The 21,339-nt window shown below is 44.1% G+C and overlaps 1 protein-coding gene across 1 annotated transcript in view; it reads left to right on the top strand.

Moving 5' to 3' along the window:
- ALK (ALK receptor tyrosine kinase) overlaps positions 1 to 21,339 on the top strand; it is a 716,806-nt gene that overhangs the window by 384,431 nt on the left and 311,036 nt on the right. Inside the window, exon 4 of the mRNA XM_061156236.1 lies at positions 10,983 to 11,184. Coding sequence (XP_061012219.1) covers positions 10,983 to 11,184 — 202 coding nt within the window. The remainder of the gene's footprint in view (positions 1 to 10,982; positions 11,185 to 21,339) is intronic.

The following is a 21,339-nucleotide window of genomic DNA, read 5'->3' as shown; positions in this document are numbered from 1 at the left end:
CATGTCTATCGAGTCATTGATACCATCCAGCCATCTCATCCTCTGTCATCCCCTTCTCCTCCTGCCCCCAATCCCTCCCAGCATCAGGGTCTTTTCCATTGAGTCAGCTCTTTGCATGAGGTGGCCAAAGTATTGGAGTTTCAGCTTCAGCATCAGTCCTTCCAATGAACACCCAGATGATTTCCTTTAAGATGGACTGGTTGGATCTCCTTGCAGTCCAAGGGACTCTCAAGAGTCTTCTCCAACACCACAGTTCAAAAGCATCCATTCTTCGGTGCTCAGCTTTCTTCACAGTCCAACTCTCACATCCATACATGACCACTGGAAAAACCATAGCCATAACTAGACGGACCTTTGTTGGCAAAGTAATGTCTCTGCTTTTTAATATGCTATATAGGTTGGTCATAACTTTCCTTCCAAGGAGTAAGCATCTTTTTTTTTTTTTTTTTTTTTTTTAGTAACCGTCTTTTAATTTCATGGCTGCAGTCACCATCCGCAGTGATTTTGGAGCCCCAAAAAATAAAGTCTGACACTGTTTCCACTGTTTCCCCATCTATTTCCCATGAAGTAATGGGATCAGATGCCATGATCTTAGTAGTTTTCTGAATGTTAAGCTTTAAGCCAACTTTTTCACTCTCCTCTTTCACTTTCATCAAGAGGCTGTTTAGTTCCTCTTCACTTTCTGCCATAAGGGTGGTGTCATCTGCATATCTGAGGTTATTGATATTTCTCCCGGCAATCTTGATTCCAGCTTGTGCTTCTTCCAGCCCAGAGTTTCTCATGATGCACTCTGCATATACGTTAAATAATCAGGGTGACAATATACAGCCTTGACGTACTCCTTTTCCAATTTGGAACCAGTCTGTAGTTCCATGTCCAGTTCTAACTGTTGCTTCCTGACCTGCATACAGGTTTCTCAAGAGGCAGGTCAGGTGGTCTGGTATTCCCATCTCTTTCAGAATTTTCCACAGCTTATTGTGATCCACACAGTCGAAGGCTTTGGTGTAGTCAATAAAGCAGAAATAGATGTTTTTTCAGGAACGCTCTTGCTTTTTCAATGGTCCAGCGAATGTTGGCAATTTTATCTCTGGTTCCTCTGCCTTTTCTAAAACCAGCCTGAACGTCTGGAAGTTCACGGTTCACATATTGCTGAAGCCTGGCTTGGAGAATTTTGAGCATTACTTTACTAGCATGTGAGATGAGTGCAATTGTGCGGTAGTTTGAGCATTCTTTGGCATTGCCTTTCTTTGGGATTGGAATGAAAACTGACCTTTTAAAGCCACAGTCATCAAGACAGTATGGTACTGGCACAAAGACAGAAATATAGATCAATGGAACAGAATAGAAAGCCCAGAGATAAATCCACGTACCTACAGACACCTTATCTTTGACAAAGGAGGCAAGAATATACAATGGAAAAAAGACAACCTCTTTAACAAGTGATGCTGGGAAAACTGGTCAACCACTTGTAAAAGAATGAAACTAGAACACTTTCTAACACCATACACAAAGTTAAACTCAAAATGGATTAAAGATCTAAATGTAAGACCAGAAACCATAAAACTCCTAGAGGAGAACATAGGCAAAACACTCTCCAACATAAATCACAGCAGGATCCTCTATGACCCACCTCCCAGAATATTGGAAATAAAAGCAAAAATAAACAAATGGGACCTAATGAAACTTAAAAGCTTTTGCACTACAAAGGAAACTATAAGCAAGGTGAAAAGACAGCCCTCAGATTGGGAGAAAATAATAGCAAATGAAGAAACAGACAAAGGATTAATCTCAAAAATATACAAGCAACTCCTGCAGCTCAATTCCAGAAAAATAAATGACCCAATAAAAAATTGGCCAAAGAACTAAACAGACATTTCTCCAAAGAAGACATACAGATGGCTAACAAACACATGAAAAGATGCTCAACATCATTCATTATTAGAGAAATGCAACTCAGAACCTCAGTGAGGTAGCATTTCACGCCAGTCAGAATGGCTGCTATCCAGAAGTCTACAAGCAATAAATGCTGGAGAGGGTGTGGAGAAAAGGGAATCCTCTTACAGTGTTGGTGGGAATGCAAACTAGTACAGCCACTATGGAGAACAGTGTGGAGATTCCTTAAAAAACTGGAAATAGAACTGCCATATGACCCAGCAATCCCACTCCTGGGCATACATACTGAGGAAACCAGATTGGAAAGAGACACGTGCACCCCAGTGTTCATCGCAGCACTGTTTATAATAGCCAGGACATGGAAGCAACCTAGATGCCCATCAGCAGATGAATGGATAAGGAAGCTGTGGTACATATACACAATGGAATATTACTCAGCCATTAAAAAGAATTCATTTGAATCAGTTCTAATGAGATGGATGAAACTGGAGCTCATTATACAGAGTGAAGTAAGCCAGAAAGATAAAGTATATATAAATATACTTTATATATATATATATATATATATATAATATAAATAGCATATATATGCATATATATATAATAGCATATGTAAATATATGCTATTATATATATAATATATATATAATATAAATAGCATATATATATGCATATATATATAAATAACAAATATAAATATATATAAAATACAGTGTACTGAGGCATATATATGGAATTTAAAAAGATGGTAACGATAGCCCTATAAGCAAAACAGATAAAGAGACACAGATGTACAAAACAGACTTTTAGACTCTGTGGGAGAAGGCGAGGGTTGGATGATCTGAGAGAATAGCATTGAAACAAGTATACTATCAAGGGTGAAACAGATCACCAGCCTAGGTTGGATGCATGAGACAAGTGCTCAGGGCTGATCCACTGGGAAGACCCAGAGGAATGGGATGGACAGGGAGGTGGGAGCCGGGATCAGGATGGGGTACTCATGTAAATCCATGGCTGATTCATGTCAATGCATGGCAAAAACCACTACAATATTGTAAAGTAATTAGCCTCCAACTAATAACAATAAATGGAAAAAAAAAAGAAAAAGAAAACTGACCTTTTCCACTCCTGTGACCACTGCTGAGTTTTCCAAATTTGCTGGCTAATTGAGTGCAGCACTTTCACAGCATCATCCTTCAGGATTTGAAAGAGCTCAACTGGAATTCCATCACCTCCACTAGCTTTTTTCATAGTGATGCTTTCTAAGGCCCACCTGACTTCACATTCCAGGATGTCTGGCTCTAGGTGAGTGATCACACCATCATGATTATCTGGGTCATGAGGGTCTTTTTTGTACAGTTCTTCTGTGTATTCTTGCCACCTCTTCTTAATATCTTCTGCTTCTGTTAGGTCCATACCATTTCTGTCCTTTATCAAATCCATCTTTGCATGAAATGTTCCCTTGGCATCTCTAATTTTCTTAAAGAGATCTCTAGTCTTTTCCATTCTGTTGTTTTCCTCTATTTCTTTGCATTGATCGCCGAGGAAGGCTTTCTTATCTCTGCTTGCTATTCTTTGGAACTAACTAGCAAACTATCCTTTGCTATTCTTGCTATTCCTTAGGTGCTACCTAATACAAATGGTATCGTGATCAAGTAATAGCTTGAAATAATGATTTAATAGTTTAATTGCAATATAGACAATTAACCAGTGGTGCCAGAATCATGTGATTTATTGAGATAGAAATCTGTCCTTTTGTACATTTGTTTATTCATGTTCTCACACAAAGAATATGATTAAGAGACTTCTGGTTCAGGATGATGGACTGAGCACACATTTGTCTTCTGTCCTATAATCCCACTAAAGTGATAATAAAGGATTCAAAGGAGGAATAAACCTTGAATGGCAAACAGAACAGGAGGGCATCTATGAGTGACTTCTAGAGCACAAAGAGGAGATGGAAGCTGTTGACAGAGGAAATAAGATGAGAAGATGCTCCCTTTGGAGCAGAGGAGGGGGTCTTCCTCTGCTGGGCAACACCACAGTGGGTACTGATAAGTGATTCTCTGGAAGGAAGGTTGAGATTCAGGAGGAAGAATGTGATTTCTCTGTGGTGTGTTAACTCATATGGTCACTTCCTTTCAACCCCATTTTACCAGATGAAAAGTTAGTAAGACACCTAACCACAAAGGAGAGAAACAAAGACTTTTCTCTAAAAATTCAAGTGGACCAAGAAAACCAGGGCTACTCTTGGGAGTGTTCATTGCTCATGCAGAGAATGAAGATGAGTCCACGATGCTGGAGTTGGGGAGCAGGTGCTGCAGGGTGGCCTGCTTCCCATAGTCCATCATGCCAATGCTGACATGAAGGGCAAGCACTAACTATGGGTAGAGAAGTTTCTAGAAGTGCTCCTAGCCTCTCCTGTTTCTATACGAGGGGCCGAGCCAGGACCACCCTACATGTGATAGCCCAGCAGAATGAAAAAGAAATATCAACCTTAAAAAAAAGAAAAAAAAAAAGAAAACTAGAAACTATTGCAGCTATTCCAAGAGTTGGGAGGAGCAGAAGCAAGAGGGGGAGGCTGTTCTCTCCTCGGTTAGAGACTAAAGCCAGAACAATAAATACTAAAATTGGGCAGGATTGTGGCAGCAGGAGCCCAAGGTATAGAAGCTGTACCTTCCCAGCTGCCAAACCCCAAACCCAAACCCTTCAGTGATTCCCCGAGGACTTCAGGATAAAACTCTCACACCTATGCATGGTGAACACCAGCATCTTCACCATTTGGCCTCGCCTACCTCTTAAATTCCAACTTTCAGTGTCTTCCACCCTCTGCCTCTTGTGGACACAAGGCCATTTCAGATCCTGGTATCTGTTATGCAGCAGTTGGGGCCTGTGTACATGACAAACATCAACTCCTCTTTTATTAATAAGATGTGCCTCATGCCCCCTATTTTTGCAGACTTCCTGAACTTCTCTCTCCTCAATGACTGACCATCTCATACTTGGTGTCCCAACTTTCAAATATTTCTATCAGCATCTGGAAAATGTAATGCCATTTTTATCTTCCTATGAAATTCCTCAAAGTCAGGGACCATGTCTTACTTGTGTTTGTATGTCTGACAAATAAAAGGAATGTAATGAAAAAAAAAAAAAAAATTGACCCCAGAGAAAACAAAGGTAAAGTAGCTAACAAGTTAACTTGAGAGATAAATGTCTTCAGAAAGATTTAAGACTGAGAAGAGGGCAATGAAAATATCAGAGAAATAATAAAACAGATATACCAGAAATGAAAGAAAGAAATGTATTTTCAGATTGAAAGAGCCCACCAAATGTCATTGCAGAATTTTTATAGAGATCCATTCCTAGATCCATTGTACTGAAATTCAAGTACCTCAGTGTTAAAGAAAGGTCCTGAAGGCTTCCAAAGGAAAAAAAAAAAAAAAAACAGGTTGACTATAAAGAAATTACAGTAAAACCAGCCTCAGATTTCACCTCAGTCATACAGATGCTCAACAACACTAAAGCTAGACCTTTAAATTTCTGAAGCAAAACTCCTAATCTGGGAACTATAGCCAAACAGTCTATCAACCAAGTGTGAAAACAAAATAAAAATATTGCAGATAGTCAAAGATTCTCAAACAAGTTTTCCCCTGAGGAAATTTCCTAGGATGGTGGTACTAATGGAAGAGACTCAGTGAAAAGAAATTCCAGAATAATAGCTGTACTGGGGGCCAGAAAACAACTGCTATAAATTAAAAACAGAAAGTCAGGGTCTTCAAGAAGAAGGGAGATTCTTCAAGGAATTTGTAGAAGCATTAGTGATATAGTGCAAAAGACAGATAGAAAATAAATAAAACAGAAAAGCAGTCAGAAATTTCTGGAAAAACAAACTGCACAGGAGACTCCTGATTCAAATATAAGGCAAATTATAATGTGCCACAATTTTGACAGGTGACAATGTTAAGACCAAGAGAGATAGAATGAATATTCATTTCATCTTGATATTAGAAACATTCTCTGTGGAGTGGGATGCATTACTGGCCCAATAAAGACATTTATAAATATAACCTTTGTTCACTGCAGTGAAAATATGTATGTAGTTTTCAGTATAAAAAGCTCTGTTACTAATTTTCAACATTTAGCATCAACCTGAAAGGAAAACACAAGACTTAGTCATTCTTACACAACCTTGACAATATAGAGGAAAACACAGCTGCTTTAGTAGGTGGATGTGAAAAAGTCTGGAAGAGCAGGAAGGCTAATGGCGTCATCTTCCAGGGAGGAGAGTCAGGCGATACTGTGTAAAGCTGATGGAACAAATGATAAATTTGCCATGAAGAGTTAAAAAGTAAAGTAATAAAAAAGTAAAAATGGATTTAAGAAATAAAGAATTATTAAGATTGTGTGGGAAAACTCAAATGAACTTTTTGACCAACCCAATAGAAGGGGGATAGGATCATTTTTCTTACTGTACCATCAATGTTAATGAGCCTAAAGTTGTTGCACCAACAAATAACATTCTGATGGTAATATCTAGAATCATGAAAGCAGCTGGCCAAAGATGTTAGAAATCCTTAAAAGTATTTTTGGGACTTGGTATGAAGAGTATGATTGGGGATAGTTTTATTAGTATTATTAACCACTCTGAACTACTTGACTCCTTGCTTTATGTATAAATTACTTTGATTTTTAAAGTCATTGAGTGCATGCCATATGGCAAGCATTGTGTTAAATATGAAACATTTAGAGGTGGTACCAGTTTTGTAACAAAAGCATCTACAGAAACAAATGATCCTAAGTCAGGAGCCCTTTGCAGAGATGCATTCGTGTAAATTAGAAGAGAGGAAGCAGAACCGGGAATCACAGTTCACAGAATATTTGGTCAATTGATTGAAACTGTTGGTTTAGAAGCCTCAGAGAGGTAAATTAGGAGAAGAAGTCTTTAGGACTTAAGGGCTTGGAGACTTGACATGTTTCCTTTAGATTAATAATATTCTAGGCAGGCAGATAGAATTACTGACAGTTTGGAGCTCTAAGGGTCCTCAGAGAGATTCTATCCAACCTTTTCATCTTACAAACAAAGAAACCTTGGTAGTGGCAGAGCCAGGGCTGAAATTTGGTCCTTCTGATTTCAAGTTTAGGAATAGATAAAAGGAGCTCCAGATTGACACCCCTCAAAGCAGGAAATCAACATTCACCACGTATCTACTAAGGGCCAGACACTGTACCAGCCACTTTTCACGCATGCAATTCAATTTAATCTCCATGACAGCCATAGGAGGTAGGCTATAGCCATATTAAATCTGAGCAAACTAAGTTTTAAAGAGGTTAAATAATTTGTCTAAAGCCTAGAATGGAATAGAGATAGAGCCTGAATATAAAGTCTGTCTGATCTCAAGATTCATGCCCCTTGGTTTTTGTCTCATAATTTGAGCCCTGCTGGCTTGGATGAAATGACACATCCCTATGCCTGTGACCAGAGGTAAAAATAATAACCATTTCATATTTAATCATTGAACACATCAACACAATCCCGTAATAAGGAAACCATGATCGTAGCACCGGGTAAGCAGGGCTCCTTGATCTGCTTCTCCACCCGCTATGGCCCACTCTGGGAGAAGGTCTGTGAGCTGCCATGCCATCCTTCTTAATTAGAAGGGACCCCAGGAGCCTTCCCATAGCCCCAAGCTGTTCTGAGCAAAATAAACAGGAAATGGGAAAGAGGAAGAGGAGAGATAAATTCTCACTGACTTTAAAAGATTTATACTGACAATATCCCAAGGAGCTTATGAAATGTATTTTTTCCTTTTATTTTATTTTTTAGGGGTAGAGGAAAGCTGCTGATGAAGAGATAGCTCTCAACTATAGAGTTTTATTGAGAGTGAAAATACTTTAAGCTCAGTCCTTTATTGATAGTCCAGTTGCACAAAATAAAATTCATATAAACATCATCTCACATATTAGAACTGGAAAAGTAATCCATCTTCCAGTCAGCTTTGAAAGAGTCTCATTATTGAGGTACTGAATCACAAGGACAGAATTTACATGTGTTTTCACATCCAGGAGGGAGGGACAGTGAAGAGGATGAGCCCCAAGCCCCAGCAACTTCAGCTTGATTTGCTCCTTTTGGGAGCTTGAGTTTCCCAGGGGTTAAACGAATATCTTTAATACCCACTCATCAATGTGTGCTCACTGACAAAAAAGGGAAGCACCTCTTTTATTTTGCCTGCATTCTTTCTCTCAGTAGCTCAAAAAGCTGGTTTCAATCCAACTTTTTCCCAATGAAAAATACCAGCATAGGGTCTCAGACCCAGACACACTACTGTTGCTCCCTTATATGTGGCATGTGTGGCTTCATCCTAAGCTCAGAATGCACCCCAAAGTGTCTGCTGCAAGACTGTGCCCCAGAGGTACTTCCAGGGCTCTCACTTGCTCTGAACAGATGGTTGGAAGCATCGGTAGATCCCAGAGTTGTCCCTAACACAGTACCTTTGCTTACAACGTAACATACTAAACACATCCTATTTGCATTTAGTCTTGTCCTTGCCTTGTGTGGACAGATGGTGGAGGATGAGGTTGGGTCAGTTTTGACCTCTCCCCCACCATAGCAGATTAATCTTCCTGAAGCACCACTCTGATGAGGTCCCTATCCTGCTCAAAAGTCTTTTCTGTCTCCCTATTGTCCAAAGTATAATTCATTCAGCTGGGAATGAAATGTTCTCTGTGGTCTGGTCCACATGCACTACCCTTCGTTATTTTCCAGCCTTCTCTTCATGTGCCCCACTCTGCATCCAAATGCCACTACACATTTTCTACATTTCTGCCTTGACGCCTCTTCCTCTCAAATCTTGCACAGCCATTTCTGCCAATATCTTTGTTTTTCTCTTCCTTAAAGACCTAGCTCAAAGATCATCTTCTTTATGAATCTTCCCACCTGAACCTAATATCTTTTGTGGAGCCTCCCAAAGTACTTTGTCTGTATGTGTCTTATGACTCTATAACCTCTACCTTTGATTAAAGTTAGTGCAGACATCTCATCACCCCTATGGGACCTAGAGTTCCTGGAAGTCCAGAACTGTGTCTGGCTCATGTCTGTGTCCCCAGGGCGGAACCAATGCTTGAATGTTTGCTCAAACTAGGCATCCAATAAATGAAATCTGAGGGCAGAAAGGAGTGAGTAAAGAGGCCAATGAACAAATGGATTGGTTCAGCATCCATCTGCCTGTCTTTCTTCTGTCCCATCCCTCTGGGCTCCCACGTTATACAACTTGGCCACAAGGCACCCTGGTTACATTTCATTTTAGGATAAAGAATACAGTGGGGCAATGAGAAAGATGCAAGGGAAAGAGCCTTGATTAGGAGTTCAGAGACCTGGAATCTGGTTTGGACTTTCAAGTTGAAACTTTATACAAATTATTTCCCACTTCTGATCTCCAGTCTGCTTCTCTAGAAAAGCAAGGGCATTACACTGGATCATCTTAAAGTGTTTTCTAATTCTGAATCTTTGATTCTAATTATCTTTTTTTTTTTTCTTTTTTTACTTCTGTGTCCATAACAAGAATGTCTCCTCATGGTAAAATAGGATAATAGTACAGATTATTTACTGAGGGTCGGAAAGCATTTTTCAAAGTCCTGTACACCATGCTGAAACTTCCCACTAATTACAGAGGGTTCAGTTTCCAGTACTGATCCGTGTCCCCGATTCAGTTCAGAAACAGTCTTGTGCTGACTTCATCCTGATTGTAACTAGAAGTCACATTTACCTACTTCCAGAATATAGCAACTCTCCAAATTCCTGACACAATATGTGTCCTTGGAAATACTTAGCTTCTGGTAGAAATCCCCTTCTTTCCTCCATATCATTCTTTATCAGTGAAAAGTATGGTTCCTTTGCCTACTCGATAAATTGGGTTATCTGTGAAGGAGACTAATTCTATGTGCTGGTGGTGGTTAAAGAAGCTGAACACTCATTAGTTGGTTCCCACAGGAGAAATCAAGGGTCTTATGAGACAGGCTTTCACTGCAAAAGGAGCAGCATCTAATGGTCTAAAACTTCAATGCAGAAGTATGGCAAGTGAAATTAATGTATCAGAAGGAATACCAGGAACAACAAAATAATGCTGTGCTTTTATGCCAACAGTAATCCCTGTAAATACAGGTTTTGTGTAGGTTACTTGGCCTGTGCTACTGGTATTAGGGTTGGCTTGCCCCAGAGGGAAACTCTGCCACAGACACGGCACCAGGATGGATTTGTAGGGCTCTCTTTTTGGAGAATAGTTGCAGATTCACATGATTCATAGACTTAGGGGCTGAAATGCGTCTTAAAAGATTATTGAGTTCGCCCAACCCTTCCCACGCCATTTTTATCCATGAGGAAACTGAAACAAAAGAAAGATGATGCTTTGCTCTAGATCACTTAGCTAGTAAGCAAAGGAGCCATAGCCATGATCTTAGCTACAAAATAAGTGACCCAAATAAGCCACAGAAAGAAAATCTTGAACCGGTCATAACTATTTGAGAGCCTGGAGCCAAACCATACATTCCTCAGATACTCTGAATTGTCCAACAGATATCAGTTGAGTCTGAAGTTGGCTTGAGTGTCATATGGAGAACTCAGGTCAGCTCAGATTTAAAGTGTGACCCACTGGGTGGCCTGAGATGCCCCAGAGTGTCCTGGTTTGTGAGGTTTGGAGATACCACACATGGAGGTTTATGAGGTGGAACTGATGTCCTGACTCCACTCTGGGATCATGTATGGAGTGAGGGACTCTCTTAGGCTGTCCGTGTTACAGATGAGAAACCTGAGACTCAAAGATACAGAACTAGTCAGTAGGGAAGCTGAGGTGAGAAGCTCGGTCTGCCTGATGATAAGTCCCAGATTACCATCTTTGCCTCAGGCTTTACTTTTTATAGAAACAGCCTAAGGGAACAGGGAAGAGATTGGCTGTGTGAAGAAGGTGAGAGGCTGGAGGAAGACTTCCAGCATCACTGACTCTAATACCATTGGTCTCTCTAAATCCCACCACAGAGCTGATGCTGGTCCTCTCATCTGGACACACTGCAGACTCACTCTCCGTGTCTCTTGGCAGGTGCCTTCCTCCTCCTCAACACCTCGGCAAACTCCAAGCACACCATCCTGAGCCCATGGATGAGGAGCAGCAGCGAGCACTGCAGGCTGGCCGTCTCGGTGCACCGGCACCTGCAGCCGTCGGGCAGGTATGTCGCTCAGCTGCTGCCCCACAACGAGGCTGGAAGAGAGATCCTCCTGGTACCCACTCCGGGAAAGCATGGGTGAGTCCTTCCCCGTGTCCCAAATCCAGTATGTAAATGGAGATGTGGCTTTTGGCTACAAATTTCCAGACTCTATGACATCTACTTAAAACTCACAATTGTCCTTTAATGGGTAGGGTCCAGATTGAGCCATTACTGCTAATATTCCCTGGGTGGTGTCTTGGGCACTGATCTGTGGGGCCCTCTGGCTGCCCAGGCTGGCGGTCCTTCCAGAGGCCAGAGGACCAGCTGGCAGAGTGGACATTTAATGAGTGGGTATTAAAGATATTCGTTTCCCAAAGTCCAGATGGAGCCAAGAAGAAAACAGCCAAGGGGAGTGTTAAAAGGCCAAAATGAAAGTAATTTAATATGCTGGAAATTGGTTTTTACCAGAGGAACTTTGGCAGGAAGGGAAAGAGCAAACTACTGTGGGTGGCTGCCTGAGCATTCCCACAGCAGTGTGGGACCCCACAGTGGAAGAGATCAGGGTTGCCACATGGTACTGATTGAGGAGAGGAGCAAGATTTATTCTAGAAAAGCTTCACAGCATTGATGTCACACGCAGTACCCTTGCCATTGAAGTTAAGCTTCCTGGACATACTCACTTGCTTCCTCAGTGATCCATCAGGCCTCTAGAAGTAGTGACTCTGGGAAGCAAACTTTAACAAGGGAATCTGCACTTGCCTTTCTTCTCATTCCATAAGACCCCAGCTTTGAGGGGTCCCTGCTCTGATAATCAACAAGAGTAAGAGAGGCATGTGTGCTAGTAGACCTCAAATTTCTAGCTAAGCTTAGAGAGCTTAACTTCCCTCTAAGAAAATATCTTTCAGAGAGGCTCCAACTGAACAGTGATGTTACCCATCTCCACCTCCATGCACTGGGGAGAGCCTGCCTACCACCATTCCAATAAAACTATACAGCCTCTTACTGATTTCTTGATTTCCTTGATTTGATTTCTTGATTTCTTTCTTCACCCCACTCCCCCTGCTACTGGCCCATCTGTATTTATTTGTGTTTCAAAGAACTGCTACTACTGCTCCAGCAGGAATGAAATCTTGGCTTCAGAAAGGATGTTCTCCTCATATTGAAACTCGCATGCATCTTCTTGCCTCAGAAATGTCTCGTTGGTCTGTCTGGGAGGGGCCCAGCCACCAAGTGTTTCTTGCTCTGTTCACAAGAAATCAGGAATGCCAGGTGTTAGGGGTGAGCCATGGGCAAGCCTTCCTCCATCATGGCCTCCCTTTCCTGTGAGAATACCAGATGGCAAAGTCTCCCATTCATGAGTGGGGCTGGTGGTGGCCCCGGCTGCAGTGCCATCCTGTATGTGTTTGCCCAGCCCCATGAGCTGTTTACTCTGCCTTCTTCTCACCATTCCTGCCCCACCAAGCCTGGCAGAGTCCAGAGAGTGCTGCCTGGGGCTGCTGGGACTTCAGGCTATCAATCTGTTAAAGTGCTGGAGGAGTGGGGAGCAGGTAGAGGGACCCACTGATGTCACTGGGGGACGTGGAGTTTGGGGTATCCCTGAAATGCCAGCTGAGAACATGCATGTGTGTAAGAGGACAAGTGCCGCAGGACTTCAGCGCTTCCTAAGTAGCAGGGCCTGGTCCCTGTCCAGTATCCTCAGGAAGATGATTGCTCCTTGGTGTGACTCGCTGTGGGGGCTTACAAAGAGCCATCCCTCTTTATCTTCCTATGCTCATAACTACTATCTGAGGTCCCATTTCAGTTCAGTTCAGTCGCTCAGTCGTGTCTGACTCTTTGCAACCCCATGGACTGCAGCATGCCAGGCCTCCCTGCCATCACCAACTCCCGGAGTTTACTCAAACTCACGTCCATTGAGTCGGTGATGCCATCCAACCATTTCATCCTCTGTCGCCCCCTTCTCCTCCTGCCTTCAATCTTTCCCAGCATCAGGGTCTTTTCAAATGAGTCAGGTCTTCGCATCAGGTGGCCACAGTATTGGAGTTTCAGCTTCAGCATCAGTCCTTCCAGTGAATATTCAGGACTGATTTCCTTTAGGATGGACTGTTTGGATCTCCTTGCTATCCAAGGGACTCTCAAGAGTCTTCTCCAACACCACAGTTCAAAAGCATCAGTTCTTCGGCACTCAGCTTTCTTTATAGTCCAACTCTCACATCCATACTTCACTATGGGAAAAACCACAGCTTTGACTAGACAGACCTTTGTTGGCAAAATAATGTCTCTGTTCATTTAACAGACAGGAAAACTGAGGCAGAGAGGAGATCGTCAGCCTATTTTTAGTAACCTAAACAAGACCCCAGGTCTCCCCTTTCTTCATTTGGGGTCTTTCTGGATCATTTCTCCTCTTTCTGGGAAACCCACAGCCTCTCGGCAGGAATTCAGGGAGAACCGATGAGTTCGGGAAAGAGGAAATGGAAGGTGAAGGAACTTTGCGAAAAGAGACAAGCTAGCTTCTTTGAGGATCCAGGGAGCATGTGATGGTGACCTTCCCTCCATATGTGGTGAGAACACGGAGACCAATACGGCACAGTGCAGGAGGCTGTGACCTTCCCCTGAGGCTGCCCTGGCTGCCGTTTCTGTGTCCATTCTGCTGGCCAAAGTATTTTCTTCCTTGTATGACTCTTTGATCACCGGCATTCGTCTGCCACCTGGAGGGAGGGAGCTGAGGCAGGGGAAAGCCTGCAGGGGTGATGGGCAAGCCCACTGACCTTGGCTTTGGTAGGGCTGCCCCTGCATCCCAGGGGCCTTGCCTCAGGCCAGGTTCCGTGAGTCTTGTGCCGCGATGTTCTCTCCTAGTCGTGGCAGAGTCATTTTGGAGTTTGATGATAAGCAAGAGTGATGCCAGTTTAAATTAAAGATGCCTGAGCCAGACCCCCTCTACCCCTACCCTGGATTGACGAGATCAGTGTGGTCAGGGTGTTGCCCTGGGCACTCTGGCAAGCTGCAGGCCACAGGCCCTTGTCCAGCAATTCAGAGAGCTCTGGCTGTTCACGTCCAGCTGGATCTGGTTTGCTCAGTCTCGATACTATTGACATCTGGGGCCAGACAGTTCTTCTTGTGGAAGAACTGTCCTGAACGTGGCCCCCACCTTCCCAGGCCTCTACCCATGCCAGTAGCACCTCCCCAGGTTATGACAACAAAAATGTCTCCAGACATTGCCAGATGTCTCCTGGGGGGCAAAACTGTCCCACTTGAGACCACTGAAATGGACCATTTTAGAGTGGGGAAGAACACTGGGATTTACCTGGTCCCACCATGTCAGTTCACAAGTGTTGGGAACTGAGGCCAGGAGGGGTAAGGGACTTGCTTCCTGTCACATATGTGTCAGCGTTGGCAAGCGTGTGTATGTTCCAGCCACTGTGCCAAGTCCTGGGTTTCACAGACATATAAGGCCCATCCCCACCCTTGAGTAGTAGCTTGTTAATGCTAATTATGTCAGTCACTGCTATGCACTTTAAATATCTTTTCTTATTTAATACTCAACAACACAGTGAAGCAAGTACTGTTACTATCTTCTATCTCACAGATGAGGAAATTCAGTGAAGCCAAATAACTTGCCCAAGGTCACTGATTAGACAGGGTGTAGGGCATCTGAACCTAATCAGACTGACTCTAGATTGTTTTTACCCATTGCTGCAAGAGCTCAGTTGAACCACAGTAGTGCAGCAAAAATAGTAATAATAATAATGTTCTGTGAATCAAAGTCTTGAATTTATGTTCTGTGTACTATTCAATTGTCAGTTCAATGAACAGTCATTTACTGGGTATTTTGTATTTATTAGGACCATAGAGGTGCTAAGGATGCAGAAAGCCAACCTTGATGGTTCGTGAAAGGATATTTCATGAATGAGCTCTATGAGTTCAGGCACATTCCACCCCTACCTAAGCCTCAGATTTACCATCTGTAAAGTGGGAATCATGGTGCTGCCCTTCTCACATAGTCATGTGGGGTCAGTGCAGTTAAGGAGGTGAAGGGTTTTGCACACTCTGATCAGGAAACACATGTAGGAGGCCATTTACTTAGTAGCCTTATCGACTCCGCTCTGCTTACAATTTGGGATCACACAGGATTGCGACTCATCTGTTTTCTGATTATGAGGTCAGTGCCACTCTCAAGAATCTTTTGATTTTGAGATCCTTGGCAGTTTGCCTTGCTGGAAGTTTGTTCCCTTTAATGTCAGAGATGATCCCAGCAGCCCAGTGATCAGTGCAGTGAGGGGGACATGGTGAAATTGTGGTGGTGATAACAGTGATGACTACGGATAAGGCTGGCTTCCTCTCAGAACAGAATACAGTGGTTTGGGAACCGCTGCTGGGAAAAACAACAGTCAGCATTTGTAGTAACAAGGAAGGAATTTGTCATGACACTGTCAACTGGGGAGAGCCTGACTCAGAGGAACGACAAGTCAGAGGCCAGCAAGCCCCTGGGAGACCACTCAGTGCAACACCAGCAGGGCGGTACCCTGCGAGGAGGCACAGGAAGCAGGGGCAGCGGTTGGGGAATCCCGGCAGATGCTCGCCTCCCGGTCGCCTGGAAAGCAGCAGCACCAGCAGCAGCAGAGTGCGTGAGATCTAAATGATTCACAGGGCGAGAACGCCTGAGTCTGCCAAGGCAGTCAGGCTTTGCCCGGAGTCTCCCAGGGGACAGCCAACAACAAATGCCTGGCCTACTCATCTGCTCATCTGCCCAGCCAGAAAGGCCACAGACTCAAGGAAGCAGACGAATGGGCTGTCAAACTGCCCAGCCCCACTGACTGCAGAATCCAGCAGGCAGAGGACATCCTAACTGGAAATTAGAGGCCACAAAGTTCTGTGAATTGAATGAATATAATACCTATTTAACATGGTGTACTGTGAAATGCTCCGGTATTTTGGCCACCTGATGTAAAGAACCAACTCACTGGAAAAGACCCTGATGCTGGGAAAGATGGAAGGCAGAAAGAGAAGGGAGCAGCAGAGGATGAGGTGGTTGGATGATGTTACTGACTCAATGGATGTGAGTTTGAGCAAACTCTGGGAGGTCGTGAAGGACAGAGACTGGCGTGCTGCAGTCCATGGGGTTGCATACAGTCAGACATGACTGAGCGACTGAACAACAGACTGAAATGGCATAAGGAAGATGGCTCACACTGTGCCCAACTGTAGTAGATACTTAATACATGCTATCAACAGATCATTCTCAGTTTATAATCATGTAACCACCGTGGATGGAGTGCCACCTGTGTCATCGATGCTGGGAATACGCAGCCGGAGATGACAAAGGCTTTCTTTCAAGGAGCATCCAGTTCAGTAAGGAGGACACAAGTTAAAGAGCAACAGCAGATGCTTATGCAGATGTTTTTAAATTAGGGCCCAGAAATTTTAAGAGGCTGAGCTAAGGTCACTGTCCAGGAAAGCCAGCACAGGCAGCTCAGCTCCTTCTTCTCCTCTTGCGCTCCCCTGCCTTTCAACTGAAAGCTGTTTGAGAAAGAGCAGTCTGTCCAGCGGCGACTGGCAATGTAAAATCAGCAGCTTCTTGGACTCAAGAGCACAAGCACAAGGGTTGGTGGTGTCTCAGACTGTAAGGGTGACTCTCCAAGACTGCTTCCAGGACATCCATCACAAGCCTGCCTTCCTCTTCGCGCACACAGCTTTCTCCTGCAGCCCTGGGTATCTGGGGACTTTCTTATGTGTGACCAGAACTATAGTGTGTGGAGGGAAGAATTGGGCCTGGTGGGATAGAAGTTGCCAATCATTTGAATTACTAATACTTGAAAAGATGTTTTAAACCTAAAGGATTTGGTGATACCCGGGCTTGAGCCAAGATAAGCTGTCAGGGCCTTTTCACAACACAAATGAGACTCATTCCAGAGGGTAACAGAGAAATAAGATTCTCCACAGTGCAGAACTTCACCTATCTGTAGGAGCTTAACCCCTATATTCAGAGGAGACTTGACTTCCATCTGTCCCGTTGATTTCCTAATGTGGGGAGCTAGGGCTCAATGCCTGATGAGACGTGAAAAACGTCAAAGTGCAGGCTCCTGGCAAAGCCAGGACCCATGCCCATGTTGGACCCAGAGCCCCATCCTCCAGTGCTTCCATTTGTCTCTTTCCCAGCTAAACAGAAAATCTCAGTCAAGATGTCCTCAACCTCTTTGCCCTGAGATTAAAATCTGCACTCCTCTCTCAGTTGAAGAAGAACCCACATCTGTGCTGGGTACCCACACGGCTGCCATGTTTATTTAAACTGATCGGTTCTAACTAAAGATCCCAGCTTTAAAACCAGAAACAATCCCAATGGGAGACCTGCCAAAGGAATTTAACCCAAAGTAATATTGATTCCTGGGCGTCAGGAGGTATATTGTCAGTCCTAGCTGCACTGCTAGTTTGCAGTGTGGTAATACAACAACCACAGCCTTCCCGGCCTCAGCTTCCTCCCTCCTGAAGTGGAGATTTCACCAGCTGCCACCCCTTCCTCCATCGTGCAATGCAAGCGCCCCTGCTTCAGGTTGCCAGTCAGGACAGGGCAGCAGGAAATGATAGAGTCTGCTTTATGGGCCCACTAGTCCGGCACACAAGACAGTTACCTACTACTGACCTGCAGAGACCTTTCACCACTTTTGTACAGAAATCTGGATTTCCCTATAAATAGATTGGATGGTCTCAGAAAGCTCAGTGAGGGGCAGGAACAGGGGAGCGCAGTGTGGTAAGATGACACAGGGCATTTGCTTCTGAAAGGATGCCCGACTGCCTCTGCCCAGCTATGCTGGGTGTACCTTCAGTTGGTTCAGGGCACTGTGGCAGGCCTGGCCAGCGTGGGGAAATCAGAGGCCTGTGGTACTCAGAGTCCCAGGCAAAGTTCTGCTCGCATCCTGCCCCCATGACAAACGGGATCAGGAGTGAAAAAAAGGTGATCATTTATTGAAATTGATGCCCTCAAGTGGCACTGTCACAATGATTTAATTTCAGGCCCCGGTTCTTCTCACTTTCAAAGTCATTCGTAGTGTCAGCTTCTCTCTTTTCCCCCTTGGTCTGAATAACACACTAATAAATATACAATAAGGGCTTTAATGTCCGGGTGATTTACACTAAAAAGAGAGAGCCATTCAAAGGCTTTAAAGATAATTTTTAAAAGCCTTAAAACTCACACTCAGCTCTGTCACCCTGTCACGGGAACAGTCATGCAGCTGGGAACTCTGAGCAGAGGCAGTTGTGAGACTCCAGTCCTAGGTGTGCGGGGAGATACCCCCTCCCCCAACACACACACAGTGTGCTCTTAGGCTAGTCTCTGGAGCCTCAGCCTTCCTCTCTGTATAATGGTAATAACTGAACCACCTCATAGGGTGGTTGAGAAGTTAAGTAATGTGAAGTGGGTGTTCCCCTCGCCCCCTCCCAATTGCTCCTATAAAGGTGGGCCAGCCTTCCTCCAGACTGCTCAGCGTTTCAAGAGAGTGGTTGTGAGAAGGACCAAGGTTATCAATTTCATACCCCTCAGAATGACCTAGGTGGTACCCCAAAGTACCAGTTCCACTGACTATGCCTGGATTTATCATATTTCTCACCCCTTTGAGTAGTAATATTGAAGCAATGACTAAAATGCTAGTCTTCTCTAGCATATGGACCTTAAGCCATTGAAACGGTAGGTCTCAATATTTAGGGGTACAAATCAGAACTACACAGTTTACAAAATCCATATGGCTAAAGGCCATTCCAATTGATTCTGATTTTATTAGTCTTGGGAAGAAGCATGAGCATAAGTATTTTTAGAGAGTGCCACTGGGATTCTGATGTGTATCAGGAATTAGTAATGACAGTTAACATCTCAGCTTGACTTGCATCATCACATAAATGGGTGGCTTTCTTTAACTATTTACTAAATTCTAAGAAAAAAGTTAAAAAAGAAACCTTGGAGAGGTGAGATGGACTTGTGTGCAGGGTGGAGAGTCATTTTTCTTTCCCTTATGGGGAGCCATGCTAGTGACAAGGCTGTCTAAGCCTGCCCTGATCCTGCCTGCTGTGCACCCCCAAGCTGGGAAAACTATGTATCCCAGGTCATGACTGGGTCTGGTCTCCTCTGGTGGGTCTTCTCAGGACACATCTGTTATTCTTTCTCCAAAAGGACTGTGGTGTTCAAGGCCACGGAGACTGAGAGTACACAGTGGACTGGAGAAACCCTGACCTTTTAGAGCCAGAGGGGTCTCCATCCCATCCATCCTTTCATGTGTTTATCCATCCATCCATTCACTATCCACACACTATCCACCATACCTCTTGTCCTTCAGAATGTCACATGTTGACTCTCATCTAGTTTTCAGATTAACAGCAGGACCATGGCACTGCTTTGTGTTCTTAGGAGGTAGACACTCGTTGTCAATATTCACAGTAAATATCTGTACTATGCATGTTGAGGGTACCAAGTACATTAACATCCAACAACTCATTTTGTCTTCACTACAATCTGTGCCTTATATGTTGTTAACCTCATTGTACAGATGAGTAAACTGAATCTCGAAGAGGTTCAGTGATTTGCCCATAGTCGTGGGTAACACAGATCTTCTGCATCATTTTTCTTTTCTCATGTTATTTCCCCCAAGGAAGCCTTGCAGTTGAACCCTTGTATCACACCTGTCTCTGAGGAAATTAAGACTTGTTCTCAATCAGTCAGGAAAATCTCATCTGATATTTGGTCATCTGGCTCTAGGCCACACACCTTGAAGGTAGATCCTTGGTTTGTACATCTTCTTATTCCTTGCAGTGCCTGGCACAGCATCTAGCACACAGAATATGTTCTGTGTTAGGTGAACAGATACCAGATCAGCTTACGGTAGTTCTGTGATGCAAGTCTTCCTAAACCTAAGCTCTAAAAATTAGAAGTCCAGGCCAAGATCAAAGAAGAGTCTCCAATCAGTGAAAAGATAAAAAGTACTTCTCTCCACCCTCTGCCCATGCCCAGGGATAGATGTGTGATTCTCCCTGGGGTTCAGGAAGCAGCTGTCAGAATGCACCTCAACTGTGAAGGTTGCCACTAAGTACAAAGGACAGTTCCTTTCCTGGCAGGTACAACTTTTACTCACGATTGCCTTCATTGATGAGCGTCAAAAAAAATAAATGAAAAGACCATCGGCTTCTGCCAGCTTTGACCTTCGAGATTTGACAGCCCAAGGCTTGTAGTGGGGCTCTTTTGAGCTGGTTGCTTTCGTTTTTCCACTCTTCCCTGGATATTTGATGGATTGAACACTAGGAAGATAAGAGAATTGTGAATACCTATAAACCCCTCGGCTTGTCAGAATGGCATCCTGGCAAATCCCATAATGATAAATATATGTTGTATACAAGGAGAAGTCAAAATGCATAAAAACAATCACTTCTCATCTCAGGGGTGCTTACCAAGTACTTACCATTTCCCAGTGGGGAGGGAGATATTAAAAACAGATGGAGGAATTAGGTGATACACCACTGGTGTCAATGAATTCACACATTTATTCCATCATGCATGGTGGCATCAAATGTTTACAAGTCTTACTCTATCCCAGGCACTGGTTGGACTCTGGTGGCTCTTCCTGCCTTCAGGGCCTCAGAGTGAGGTTTGCTGTTGGACAACAAGGGACATTCTGATGCTGTGATGGGTGTGTGCACCAGTGCCACAGGGGTGCTGGTGAAGAGCTTGTCCCCTGAAATCCACTTGTGCTGGGGCATAAGATAGTTGCACACATGAACTGTCTTTAGATCATACCAGAGGGAAAGAGAAAGTGAGAAGTGCCTGGACTCAGGGTGAAATCTTTTGAGCACTTACAACAGGATGTTTGCCACAAGACGAGGTGGGGTGGGGGTGGGGTCCAGGTTTGGAGACTGCCTCAGTGGGGAGGGGTTGGGTTCTGCTGCCACACAAGCCAGTGGGACACACACATGGAAGTCAGGTGCTCCGAGAGACAGAGACTGGAGGGGCAGGGTGGCCAAGTGATCCTGCGGCCCCAGCACATCACCAGGCCTTGGCACACGTGCCCGCTTTGTATGGGATGCCTTCCTCTCAGTGTCCACCTGACCACTCCCCTTCTCCCATCAGAGCCAGCTCAGTTGTCTTCTCTGGGCCAACTTTATGATTTTGGCTGCTGTTGGCTCCGATTCCAGACCTCTCTTGTCATCCTTCGTCCTTCCTCTCCTTTTTCTTTACAAGAAGAGTAGCTCGGGCAGGTTGTTCCTCATGGATTGCCCTCC

Source organism: Dama dama, chromosome 11 (genome assembly GCF_033118175.1).
Source record: "Dama dama isolate Ldn47 chromosome 11, ASM3311817v1, whole genome shotgun sequence".
Classification (NCBI taxonomy): domain Eukaryota; kingdom Metazoa; phylum Chordata; class Mammalia; order Artiodactyla; family Cervidae; genus Dama; species Dama dama.
The sequence above is the reverse complement of the archived record's forward strand: the minus strand, read 5'-3'. Positions and strand labels throughout refer to the sequence as shown.